The sequence below is a fragment of the Desmodus rotundus genome, chromosome 9, assembly GCF_022682495.2.
Source record: "Desmodus rotundus isolate HL8 chromosome 9, HLdesRot8A.1, whole genome shotgun sequence".
NCBI classification, from domain to species: Eukaryota; Metazoa; Chordata; class Mammalia; order Chiroptera; family Phyllostomidae; genus Desmodus; species Desmodus rotundus.
Window position 1 is genome coordinate 40671239 of NC_071395.1, and position 12895 is coordinate 40684133.

General features: G+C 52.6%; 1 protein-coding gene across 2 annotated transcripts; it reads right to left on the reverse strand.

Moving 5' to 3' along the window:
- Positions 1-830: 830 nt before the first annotated feature.
- KHSRP (KH-type splicing regulatory protein) lies at positions 831-12338 on the reverse strand. 2 transcript variants are annotated; one of them, XM_053911339.1, is made up of 20 exons: positions 11960-12338; positions 10215-10311; positions 9509-9547; positions 9139-9178; positions 8222-8271; positions 7869-7940; positions 6987-7044; positions 6580-6754; positions 6294-6392; positions 5812-5910; positions 5611-5713; positions 4876-4976; positions 4636-4780; positions 4395-4555; positions 4186-4295; positions 3990-4091; positions 3747-3835; positions 3452-3652; positions 3282-3359; positions 831-2992 (listed from the first exon to the last, which is right to left on the reverse strand). In XM_053911339.1, the coding sequence occupies exons 1-20, from the start codon at positions 12191-12193 to the stop codon at positions 2715-2717; spliced, it is 2331 nt and encodes a 776-aa protein (XP_053767314.1). In that variant the 5' UTR covers positions 12194-12338; the 3' UTR covers positions 831-2714. The 2 variants fall into 2 exon arrangements, with proteins under 2 accessions (XP_053767314.1, XP_053767315.1); XM_053911340.2 differs by lacking the exon at positions 3990-4091 and having other exon boundaries at positions 11960-12335.
- Positions 12339-12895: the final 557 nt, after the last annotated feature.

Here is a 12895-nt window from a genome sequence, read left to right on the forward strand (position 1 = left end):
ACATGGGCTCCCCGGGGGCCATCAATGAACATTCCCGCAGGGACAGGTTCCTAAGAAATGTGGAAGGTCACAGGACTGTGAACAGCCCCACCTGGAGGCAGCACTGTTGCTGTCACCTGCTTGGTGCTGCCATTTAAACTGCTGGGCCCAGGCATCCAGATTCTGATGGTGAAACCTGATTTTTCAGTGTTAGTATCCAACCATAAATCCAAATGGAACACCCCAGCTACACAGTATGCCTCAGGATGACCGCCCCTATGCTGGGCAGCTCAAGTGGCCCCTTCGCTTACTCTCCCATTTCCTGTCCTCACCCTTGGGAGGCCATGGCCTGCCACCAAGCACTTAACTGGTGCCATTACTTTGGACAGGACAGGTTTCCAACTCAGGGCTTTCTAAAGAGAGCACGTAGGAAGGCCGGGAGGACTCCTGTGAGGCAGGGCTGGGTTTGCTGTGGTGGTAGGGTGCATCCATGGGAACGCCTGTCCCTGGGGATCATCCTGGGCACTTTGCTCCCCAAGTTCCCCGAGGGAAGAACAGGGTGGGGGGAGAACTGCACCACAGGTGTGCGGCTTGCTGCTCCCTCCCCAAACAAAATCAGAGGGCAGTCTTTTGGGGGCGGCTTGTACTGCACTCTCATAGGCCAAGCCTGTTCCTGTACAACACAATTGCATCCAGCACACAGTTTTAGACAAAAAAGCTCTTTATTTAACCAAAAAAAAAAAGAAAAAAGAAAAAGAAAAAAAAAAAGAAAAAAGGGAGGGGAAGAAAAGTCATAGGAAAGTACAACGTGCCTGCAGAAAACTATTTTCTCTTATAATTTTGTTTTCTTAAAAAAAAGAAAAAACACAACACAAAGCTTATAATTTCCAATCACCATTATCAGGCTCTTACAACATCTATAAAGAACATACATCTGCTTCAAAACTCTACAGGGGCAGGTGGGGAACAGAGAGAGAGACGGCACCCAGCAGACATGGGGAGGTTTTGTTATCATTTATTTGTGAAGTTAAAAACGAGCGATAAAAAGTAAAAACTGCCATACAATTTTTTTTTTTGTTCTCAATTTGTTTGCAGTTTCAATGTCCTCTTGAACAGATGAAACAAGACAGACCAGTCCTGGGAGAGAGGACGCGGGAGGGAGGGCCGCGGGAAGCCGAGCTAGGGCAGAGGGAGGAGCAAGAGGAGCAGAGAGGCAGAGGGGCTCAACTGATGCAGGGTGGGGTGGGGTGGTGGTTTCCTGCAATATCAACACCTGGTCCAAGGAATGTTCCAACTCTAACTAAAAAGAAGAAATAGCAAGATTGACTTTTTTTCCTTTTTAGAAGTTTATTTTAAAAACATGAAGAGGGCCAAGAGTGGTAGGGAGAAAATGAATTACTTTCCCTTGAAAGAAGCAGTTTCAGGAAGGGTGGGTATAGAGATTTTTATATATATATAATCTTATAGGTTTTGTTTCACTTTGTGTTTACTAAAAAAAATTTTTTTGGCAGAGATTTAGTTCTCGCTATCTTCTATGGCTGGCTCAACATGAAGGACCCCAAATTTGAAAGAAAAAAAAGCATGTGAGACACAGAAAAAGCGAGAGAGCGAGAGCTAGCACTGACCTCCAAGCCACTCAGAGAGGGCTTCCCCAGACCCCCATGGCAGCCATCACTCTCTCACCTAACAAATGGGGAAAAAAAAAAAGAAAAAAGGAAAAAAAAAAGAAAAAAAAGCCAAAACCAAGGAAAAAAAAAAGCCCCCAAACAAAACAAATAATATTAAAAGAATTTTCACAGATGAAGAAGTTCACATTCATTCGATTCATTGAGCCTGCGGAGAGGGAAGAGATAGGAATTGGTCACTACGGGGAGGGGTGGCAGGGGCGGGAGACTGGGGGACCGTAAGGAGGGGGCCAGGAAGCCCCTCTCTAGAAACAGTGGCTAGCAGGTATGTCTGTAACTGTCTAGTGAAGTGCTCCGGGGACTCGGCTGAAGTCAGACTGGCTCCTTAATGAAGGAGGAGAAAGAGTGATACGAAGGCAAGAAGGAGAGAAGCAGGGGTCGTGGGAGAGAGAGAAGCGAAGTGAGGGTCTGCAGGGGAGAAAGCGGTGGCTCCCGGCGCATCACAACATGAACAATCTCAGAGATCACGGTGTCCCCACAACACCCCTGTGAGGTAGGTTGGAAGGTGGCAGCGATCATCATGCCCACTTCACAGACAAGACCGGGACACAGACACGGGCGCGAGAGCAGAGGCCAAACCCAGGTGGAGCAGAGGGGCTCCAAGGCTGGTCCCCTTGGCAGGCTCCCTACGTCCCTGCTGGAGCCAGGGCCACCCCACGCTGGGGCTGCCTGCAAACACAGTCACTTGGACACAGTCGGAGAGAAGATCGTGGGTTTAAAAACAAAAAGAACAAAAGCCAAAAAAAGTAATGCAGAGGGGGAAAAAAGTATCCATTTTCTTCCCAAGTGGCCAGATTTTGAATTAGCAGCCAGGTTGGTGACCAACGTTTCAGTAGCTGGCCTGCCCCCCACCCCCAGGACTACCCACCAGTTCAACAGTTCCACCTTTTATCTGTCTCGCACTCTCCCCCAGCATCACGACAGCATTACACAGGAACAAGCGAGCCGGCGGAGGGAGGCCTCTTCTTTAACCTCTGGACCCAGCGCACACTTCCCCTGGCTCATGGGGACTCTCGGAGACCTCCGGCCACACGGCCCCCGCTGCAGGCATCAAGGACACACCCCGCAGGGGAAGGGATTTCCGGCGCTACCCACTAAGGCAGGATGAACGGTGGCTGGGGGTTGGAAGGAAAAAGGAGGAGGAGGAGGGTGGCAATTCCCACTTGCCTGCTGCTGTCCCTGCTGTGTGGGTGGAGGCTGGGGGCCGCCAGGACCTGGGGTCTGTCCGTAGTAAGCGGCTTGCTGTCGGTAGTATTCAGCCCAGGCAGCGCTGTAGTCTGGCTGGGAGCCGGGGGGCGCTCCTGGACCCCCTCCAGTAGCCACTTGAGCTGTTGGGAGGAGAGGGTGAGTGGGGCTGGCAAGAGTGGGCCTGGCCCTGCCTTGCCTCAAGCTCCACTAGTTCAACCTTTTTTTTTTTTTTTTTTTTTTTTAAATGATGTAGTTGACATACAATACTGTATTAGGTTCAGGTGTGCCACAGAGATTTCCCATTTAAATTCCTTACAATATAATCACTATACTAATACCCACGCCACCATACAAAGTCATCATAATGATGACTACATTTCCTATGCTGCAACTTCATCCCTGTTACTATTTTTTTTTTGTATAACTCACCCTGCTTCTTGTAGTACTCCTCCCAGGCCTTCGTGTAGTCTTGTTGTGGGGGAGCTCCAGGCTGCTGGGGCTGCTGACCTGCAGAAGGCAGGCAGCGAGGTAAGAGGACACAACTGACCTCTTCTGTCCCTCTGGCTGACTTGAACCCATGTCGTGGCCCACACACTCACCGATTTTTTTGTAATACTCTTCCCAGGCCTTTGTGTAGTCTGATTGGCCAGCAGGTGGGGGCTGGGGAGGCTCGCCCTGGGCAGGTGGAGCTGCGGGGGCAGGGGCGGGACCAGGCACGGGGCCTGGGGGCTGCTGGTAGTAGTGTGAGTAGTAGGCGGCCCAGGCTGCGTTGGGGTCTGCGGCGGCTGCAGCAGCTTTATCTGCAAGAAGAAAGTGTAGACTGAGAGCTGACACACAAAACCAGTCCCATATCCAGACCCTGTGCTGCCCCATCAAATGGACAGCCTTACTTACTCGGGTCATGAGGAGCAGGTGGTTGCCACTGGGGGTAAGTATTGCCCCATCCCTGGGGTGGGTACTGGTGAGGAGGGGGGCCCCCAGCACTGCAGGAGAAAGAGGGGGAACACATGAGCATGGGTTGCTCCACTGCAGGAATAGAAATGGCTAGTAGAGAAAGGGGACCCAGGGGAGGGTGTGAGAAAACTAACAATGCATATAAGACCCAGGCCGTGAAACAAATTCCCCCAAATTCAACACCTATAGCATCTTGTAAAAGACGGTGTCTGTGAAACAGAGGGCTGGGCTGGATCATGTTTGGGTCCCGAACAACCACTGCTTCTGAAAGATGACGCAGGACCCCTTGGTGGTGCATGGAAATGGAAACAGGGCCTGTCACTCTTCTTGCCAGTGTACAGAACCCAATGTCCCAAATCCCAGGCAGCTGAATACTCACTGAGGGGGAGCCCCTGGTGGCCCCTGGTTGAAGGGCCCAGGATTGAAGGGCCCCATGGGACCGGCAGGGCCTGGTCCCCCTGGGCCAGGTCCAACTGGGCAGAGAGGACCCTGGAGGAAGGAGAATGGGACAAGGTTAGCGGGTGAGAGATAGGAGCCAGAGCCAGGCCCAGGCCCCCAGATCCCTCCGTGAGCCCTCCACAAGCCCACCTCAATCTTCTCCTCAATGAGCTGCTTGGCGTGGTCAATTTGCTGGGGTGAGCCACGGATAATGAACAGTTTGAAGTTGGGGTCTCCGTTTGGTGGCAGCTGCCGGGATATCTCTACAAAGGCGCCTGTCTGCTGGTTTATGGCTTTCACATTCTCGCCACCTGAGGGGGAGACAGGCAGTGAAAGGAGGGTGGGAGGAGAGAGTGGGTGAGGGACAAGGGGTTAGGAAAAGCCTACTCACCTCGTCCAATGACTAGCCCACACTTGTGAGTGGGGATGGAGAATGTCATCTCCCCACCAGGCGGGCCCCAGTTGCCTTGGCCCCTTCCTCGGCCACGACCTCCTGGGGGCATGCCTGGACCTCCTGGAGGGCCTGGGGGACCACTCTATAATACAAGGAGGAGATGGAGAATGAATGCAGGAAACCAGGCCTGTCCCCTCTGCCCCCACCAGCTCTTCTCACCTACCCCATGCCACCTACCCTAAGGCTCTGGAGGAGGTCATTGATAATCCGCGCTGCGTGCTCACACCGGTCTGGGGGCCCCATTATGTGAGCTATCTTCTCAGGACCTGTCCCATCATCTGAGGCCAGCACCCAGAGAGCGGAGACACGGATTTAAAAGAGAAGCACAACTCCAAGCCACCGCCTCCTCAGGACAGCACTGTGCCAAGCTAGGTGCCTGAGACAACTCAGACTCAGGGCCGCTCGCTGCACTCCATGTACTCAGGAGTGAGAAATGAGGCAGGCAGGCCCCACGTCCCCAGCTCAACAGGGAGGTGGCTGAGGCTTCTTTCTGCAATTGGAACCCTTAGAACTAATGCATGCATTTTTATAAAACTGAAAACAACAAACTTCTGAAAAGCAAGAGGTCCCTCCTCCCCACAGACCTGCCCTCAGGGGCTCCCAAAAGCTCTGCAGGAGCCCAGAGTTGGGGTAGTGGTCTGATCCAGCCCAGGGTGCCCATGTTATCTAGGCTGCCCTGTCAGGATGGGCCACTGGTGGCGGAGAGGGAAGAGGTAAATTCAACAGAACAGGAAAACACGGAAAGTCTTCCCATCACCAACTGTCTCCCAGGGCTGTCCCACAAAAGAGAGAGACGTGATAGATCTAGGAGTAACGGGGCACCACAAAGAGGCTCAGCATGCTAACCATGGTGCGAAACTGTCTGCAGTAGCCTCTCAGGGTGATCTTAAGAGGACACGACTCGACCCTGACCTTGTTTAAACTGGATCCGCACACCGGCGTCATTTTGGATCTTCTTGATCATCTCTCCACTCCGGCCAATGACCACGCCAACAGAATGCCTAGGCACTGGCACCTGAGGGAGGAAGGAAGAGTCAGCTTTTGCAGTCTACTGGATATGAAGAGCCCTCCCCACGAACAGCTCTCCACCTTCTCAGGGAGGCCTGCACTCACATCAATGCCTCCACCAATCCGGGATCCATACTCATTCCGGTCCCCAAAGCCACCCTGGTCACGCTCCCGGAGGATGTCCATCACCATCTCGCAGGCTTGCTGCAAAGACACAGAGCATGGTGCACACAGGAAGCTCTTCTGCCCCACTGTGACCCCAGCCTCCCACAAACCAAGGGATCACAGGCATAAGCTAAAGACTGACACACAGGTGCTGAGCTCTGTTACCTGCCACCCTAAGAGGCAGGCACGGCCAGCACCTCTATTTTCCAGATGAGAAAACGAAGGATCAGAGTTAGGCTACTTGCTCATGTACAAACAATTGGGAGGGAAAGTTCAACACAAGAACACAAATCCTGGGCCGACTTCAAAGCCAGTGCTCTCGGAAACCTCTCCACTTCCACCCAAATCTCCAGCCAGCCTACCAGATCTCTCTCTTACATCTCTAGAAACCACCACCACCACCACCTGCAAGGTGTGCTCACCTGCACTTTGTAAGGATCCCCAATGATCCGAAGGGGCTTGTCCACATTTGTGTTCTGGGAACCATCTTGAATTAAAATCATCTTTACTCCAGCTCGTTCCTTTAAAACCAACGTTGACTGTCAGTGCAGAACTTTCTGAGAACCAGTACACTTGGGGCGGGGTCCATGATCAAGAAGGGTAAAAGACTGGCAAAGCAGCTGGTGTGAGTGTATGTGTACATCAGACTCAGAAAGGACACTGTCTTGGGATGGAAGCAAATTTCTGTCCTCTGCTCCACCCTCTCACCTGTAGCTGCTTAATGGTCTCCCCGCCTTTGCCGATGACCAGGCCAGCTTTCCCTGCAGGGATCATAATCTCCTGCACCGTGCCATTCTGGCCCCCGTTGGCATTGTCGTGGAACTGCCCTGGGGGTCCCCCACGACCACGAGAGACAATGTCATCCAACATCATCTTTGCTTTCCTGGGAAGGAAAGGAATGGGGTGCTGTCACTTGAAAAAGTACTGGCCTGGAGACCCCCCAACTCAAAGCAAAGATGTCTCCAATACATGGGTCTGACAGATGATGTGGCAGAAGAGTATTAAAGTGCCTGGGACTGGAGTACAGGGACATGGTGTGTCACCCACAACTTTCAAAGGGATCAAGAGGACTTCTGCCCACTCCCATCACAATGACAGGCCCAGCGAGCACTTACTGGACAGACTCTGGGGCTCCTGTCAAGGAGACACTGCGCTCAGGGAGGCCACCACTGTCTGGAGAGAAAAGGAGATAGGATCAGTGCCTTTCTAGGCCTGCAGACCCTGGAAAGGCCTTTATTGGAGATAAGGAAAATTCAAGAACCACCAACGGACACTTCTGCCACCATTCAGCAGCTTGAGAAATCAATTTACCTCCCCAAAGACCTGGGAGGCTGTGCTATGCAAGGCCGAGGTCAGGAAGCTTAAAGTCCAATATGGGAGGCAGAACTTTAGAGAGTAAAATGAAAACTTTTAGAGAGTAAGAGATGGAAGGAGAGACAGATTATGGAAGGTCAAAACCCTGGGCCATTCTCACTACCACCAACAATCACATGTGCACCCTATAATTAAGATTCCACTCTGCCAGAGCAAGGCCTCAGAAACTCGCGAAAAGCTGACTCCTACAGAGGAGCAGGCAGAATTGCAATTCAAACCCAGGCCTGTCCTCAAAGCTTTTCTTTCTAATGCACCTTCCTGTTTCCCATATTCCTGTCTGGTTTCTATTAGGTATTTAGTTCAGGTGGCAACCTAACATAATGGTTCAAAGCAAACCTGGAATAAGGGTCCTTGTTTTCAATTCTAGATCTTCCCTCTCAGTCCTCCCCCCACCTATAAAATGAAAGAAAAGTCACAGCTACATCTTAAAGTGCTGTATAGTGGAGATACTGCACTGAGCCTGGTACATAGAAGGCACTCAATAAACAAACAATGAAACACACAAACGCCAGTCCATTTCATATTTCACGTCTACCCGTCAAGTTAGAAGTGAGATCACTAAAGTGCAGAGAGCCAAGCCCCAGCCCAGCATTCATTCTGGCACGAATATGGCTCACTCATACCTGGAGAGATCTGGACTTTGCAGCCTGAATCTTGTTGGATTTTGTTAATCTGTTCACCTCCTCTGCCAATGACTAGATGGACAAAAGAAAAGCAGAGTTGATGGAAGGAAGGAGCCAGCAATGAGTACATGAAGAGGTAGGGGTTTCAGGCCATATGAATATTCAAAGAGGGCGGTAGCCATTCCAAGAGCTCCACCATTCTTTCTGCCCAGAAAGAACAGGTAAGAGCAGAATAGGGGAGGCCCTTTCAGACCAAAGGCTTCTGGGCTAGCATGGGCTGCCAGGACACTGTCCCGGGGGCCAGGGTAGGGTGGGTATAATGGGCACCCCAGACCGCAGTGACCCACACTCACTTAGCCCCACCATGCCATCTGGAACCCTGTACTCTTCTGTCATTGAAGTCCTGCAAAGAGAGACAATGAAAGTCTCAAATGGGAAAGGAGCAAAGGGTCTCCCTGGAGAAAAGGTGCCTTGGCCCAATGCTTCTGGTCTTTGACCCCGCTTCCTATGATGGGATCAAAGCCCCACAGGCCTAAACAGAATCTAACAGCATGAGGCTGGGGTTCCCTTGCCCTACAGCAGGTCACTCCACCTCTGGAGGCCCATTTCCCCACCTGGGCTACAAGAGGCTTGCTCTGGGCAGTGTGGCCCTTGGACCAGTGCTGTCTCTGACTTAGGGGGAGACTGAGCACTTAAGACACTTTCACAGCAATATAATTCAGTCATTTTTTACATGTGTTGACTTAAAAAAATTGCTTTTACCTTTTTCATTTAATTTTCCTAGTGAATCATTTCTATTAAGTTTTATAACCCCCCTCCCTCTGAAACAACGTGGTCCTTCACAAAGGATTCTGTCAGGTTCACTAAAGTCATCTGAGGCAGGGGCAGCAAAAAGGAAAGACCTCCCTACCCCAGGCTCCACCAGCTCTCAGGGAACAAACACGTGCAGAAGATGGATAAGAAAACCAGACTTTTCTAGGAAGAAAGATGCCTGTGCTTTTGGAGTGCCCCCACCTCAACAAAGGAAGCACCAGGGCGCAGAGACCACCCTTTTGTCATTACCAACAAAGTGTCATAACCCTCTCCCTCCAGCCCGGAAGACAGGTAAGGACACAGACAAAGGCAGTGACCTCTATCTATTTGCTCTCTGATGGAATAGTCCCAAATGGTGCGGGAGCCCCAGACAGAGCTCTTCTCCTCCAAGTCAGTAAGAAATGCCAGAGACAGCTGACAGACAAAAAAATGACATATTCTCCAAATCCAAACTTACCTGGGGGGAGGATGGATAGGTCCAAGTTGAGAACTGATGGCTGCAGAGAGAAAATCCACAGGAAAGATTGGTCTGGCTTCTCTCTGGAACTCCGAACACCAGTGGCCCCAGGTGCTCCTGCCTCCATGGTGGCAACCAGCACTATTGCAGTCTAAGCCCCACTGAGCACTGGTGCACAATGGGCCCTCCTCACAACAGCACAGGCACCGGGTATTTCTACCTCAGTTTCCGGGGGCTATGGGAACCCCACAGGTCATGAACACCTAGAGCCTCCATAAAGGACAGGTATTCAGTGCTCCTAGCTCCCAACTTCTAACAACCTTCTAAGATCCTGAAGCTGCCCTCTGCCTGTGTTACCCAATGGACTTACAGTCTCCTTGAGAAGCCAGTTTCTTGCTCTCCGGTTGGTCTGTGAAAGAGAAAGGATGTCAGATGCAGCACCCACCACAGCTGCCTCAAATCTGATGCTGGTGCCACACATCCTGGCAAATAATCCCCCCTTCTGCTACCCCCCAACATTAGAGCCAAGACAGGAAAGTAGCAGACACCAACTCCTAAATGAGGCCAGACTCCATCAATCCTGCTGCCACCACAAGAGTGAAAAAACCCTTATAAATGGGGGAACAATGATGGTGGTTTCTGAATCCTTCCAGCTCAGGACTGGACCTGCCTTGGGCAACAGGGTCCTGGTTGAAAGATCAATCAGGTGGCCCCCCACAAAGTGAGGGGCCACCCAACTGATCATTTTGGCTACTGTGGGTAATGCCACATGCTCCAGGGCCAGCCAAACTTTACGTTTGAGGGACCTCAATAAAGGTACCAGCATTTCCCCAGACTACCAGAAGGGGAGGAACAATCTTGAGAACTTACAACTTGGACCTAGCCACAGCCAATCTGCTCTCCTCTCAGCCACCTGATACCTCAGGACGGTGGCTCAACAAAAAGAATGAACAAAGCTGGGATTGCTGAGGTTTTAAAAGACCGAATGGCAGTAGCGCCCCCCCCCACTCTGAACCACATTCAAACAAAGGCACCTCACTCTCTACCCCTGGCCCTTCCTCCCAGCAGGTAGTTACCTCCATCTTCCAACTGCCTCTTTTGGCCCCCAAAACCAAAATCAGGAGTGCTGTTATTCACTGTTGTAGCAGCGTCGCCTCCAATTTTGGCTGCAATCTAGAGATGAAGTTGTAAACAGAATAGAATTAGCACTAAAACCAACTTCCATGGGGCTCAGATAAACTACTCCTGTTTTCCGGCCTTGCTGTTTGGGCTGGGAGTCAGCTTCCCCAATTTAGGAAAGGGCTGTTGGTTAAGATATTCTAAAAAGAATTTTCACCGAAAGCTTTAAAGTTCAAAAGTTATCCAGGAATTTCAAAGCTCCCCTTCTTGATTGGATTTGGGCCTTCACTGTTTGTGGCCAGACTGTAACCCACACTAACTTGTCTTAGGGGTAAAAGGAACAGAAGAGACTCAGTGCCATGGAGGGTCCGCAGGTCATTTCCACAAGGGAGGACCGCAGGGAACCAGAAGGTGTGACTGCAGCCTAGTTCTTCTGGGATGCTGAGGGGTATTATCTCCCTCACCCTCAGAATCTTTGCATTTGTGAAACAAATCTCAGGAAAGTTTTTGCTTCAAGGCATCTGAAAACTTCATTTGAGAAAAACAAAAGACCCTTTTGGAATACATGTTACAATTTAGCCACATGAAGAGCAACTTAAAATAAACCCCAATCCAACAAACTTATTAACACCAGAGTCTGTTTGTGGAATTATTACTAATTTTCCAAAGAGACAAAAACCAAGAACTAAGGACCTATCTTTCCACCTCTCTCATTTTAACACTTGGAACCAAAGCTCTTGGTCTGCCCAGATGGGGCCTCATCCCAGCCCAACAGATAGCACCAACTCCCCCAAACGATAGCTGCTTGTCAATCAAGACAGTTCAGTGGGCAAGATGAAGTGCACATTAGACTACTATTCCACTCGAGGTTAGAAAGGTGAGAAAGCACAGATCACAATGGGCGGAGCAGGACTTCCAACCTAACGGGCCCTCCCACCCTGCCCTGGAGGCAATGGAACTACCCAGGTCAGGCTGGGGTCCGCTTCCGGAAAAGCAGCCAAAGTCGTCCCATTCTAAGGGCCTCCTCCCCTCCAGGCTCCGGGGAGGTCAGTCCCACCGGCATGTGACACCTCCATGTAGTCATCAAGACTCAAAAAACTGTGGTGAGACCCTCCCTTCTTTCCCAAAAAGATATAGACCACGCTTTCAAGCTGCTAGTAGCATCAAAAAGAACCCACACCTACGTCCACCCTCCCCATTTCGTTTAAGTGCTTGGCCACTTTGGCAGCAAAAGGATTCCCTTTCCATACTCAAGGGGAAGGACTTGTTTCCCCTAAAGTCCGTTCTTTCTGGGGAGCGAGATGAAACGGGACTGGCTTGGGGGCAAACAGAGCTCTGAGCCCTGATGGAGATGGGAGCAAAGTAAAGCATATCCCGGGAAAGTGGACCCTTTCCTTCCAGGACGGTGGACCATGCCTGCGCGTGCATTAAGGCGGGGCGTCCCTCAGAGTGAAGGTTTGCACTCCGGAGTCCCTGTACACCCAGGGACCGCTCCTGGGAATTCCCCGGACGCCCCTTCCCCGTGCAGGAAGTCACCCGTGGGGCAACCGCATTCGAGGCACCTGGGGCGACCCAGGCCCCAGTGTACTGCTCCACGTGAACCCACGGCGGCCCCGGCAACCCCTCACCCGCGACCCCGCGCGCGCGCACACGTGACCCCGCCCCCTCCCCCGCCCGCCCCTCCGGCCCGCGGCCTCCTCACCTGGCGGGCCCGCTGCACGGCGTCGGCGAAGGCGTCCTTGCGAATTCCTGGGCCGCCCCCGCCGGGGGGCTGCGAAGAGGCCCCGGCAGACCCCCCGCCCGGGCCCCCGCCGCCCCGGTCCCCCGCGCCCGGTGGGCCCTGTGGAGGGCCTCCCCCGGCGCCCCCAGAACCCCCGCCCCCGCCGGCAGTCGGCGGCGGCCCGGGCGGGGGTCCTCCCGTGCTGTAGTCCGACATGGCGCGGCAGGGCCGGGCCTGGCGCGGAGGCTGAAGCTGAGAAGGAGGAGGCGGCGGCGGCAGCAGCGGCGGCTCAACGCGGGAACAAGGCCTCGCTCCACACGGCCGCGGAGCACTCTGGGAACCCAGCGGCAGGGAAGACGACGAGGGGAAAGAGGGACGCCCCCTCCCGCCGCCTGGACGGACAGCACAGCCGAGCCAGTGGAAAGCGGCCGCCGCTCCTTCGTCACCAATCGCAGGCCTTGTAGGCGAGCGACCAATCGGAGTGCCGTAAGGGGTAGTAGGCGGGAGGCACCGTGTGACTGACAGTTCTCGGAGACAATGAGCTGCGGGCTGCCGGCGCTAGGTTGGCAAATCGAGGCGATCCGAGAAGGCGGGAGGCCCAATGAAGCGGGAGTTCCAGAGTCGCGGGGCGGCTTCAGAACCGATTGACCGCTCCGAAGAGTCAAGCAGACAGGGAGGAGGAGCCTAGTAAATGGCTCTTGGAATGCAAGCCAATGAATACACGTGGAAGGCGGTTCTTGTAAAGATTGGCAGTCAGTTTAATCCAATTCCTGACGAGTTCTGGGTGATGCACTTGGGTTTGGACTGGCTTTCCATGTTAACCAGAATCCTTTTCTGGCCTTGACCACTAAGCCAATAGCTGAGCGACAGGGGTAAGGTGTTAGGTGACTGACACTGCTCCCGACAAATGGCAATGAA

Coding starts and splice junctions, on each gene's coding strand:
- KHSRP (XM_053911339.1), bottom strand. CDS start 12,193: ATGTCGGACTACAGCACGGGAGGACCCCCGCCCGGGCCGCCGCCGACT. Junction 6,393..6,579: donor AGACCATTAAGCAGCTACAG/GTGAGAGGGTGG, acceptor TTGGTTTTAAAG/GAACGAGCTGGAGTAAAGAT. Junction 3,360..3,451: donor AGAGTATTACAAAAAAATCG/GTGAGTGTGTGG, acceptor TGCCTTCTGCAG/GTCAGCAGCCCCAGCAGCCT.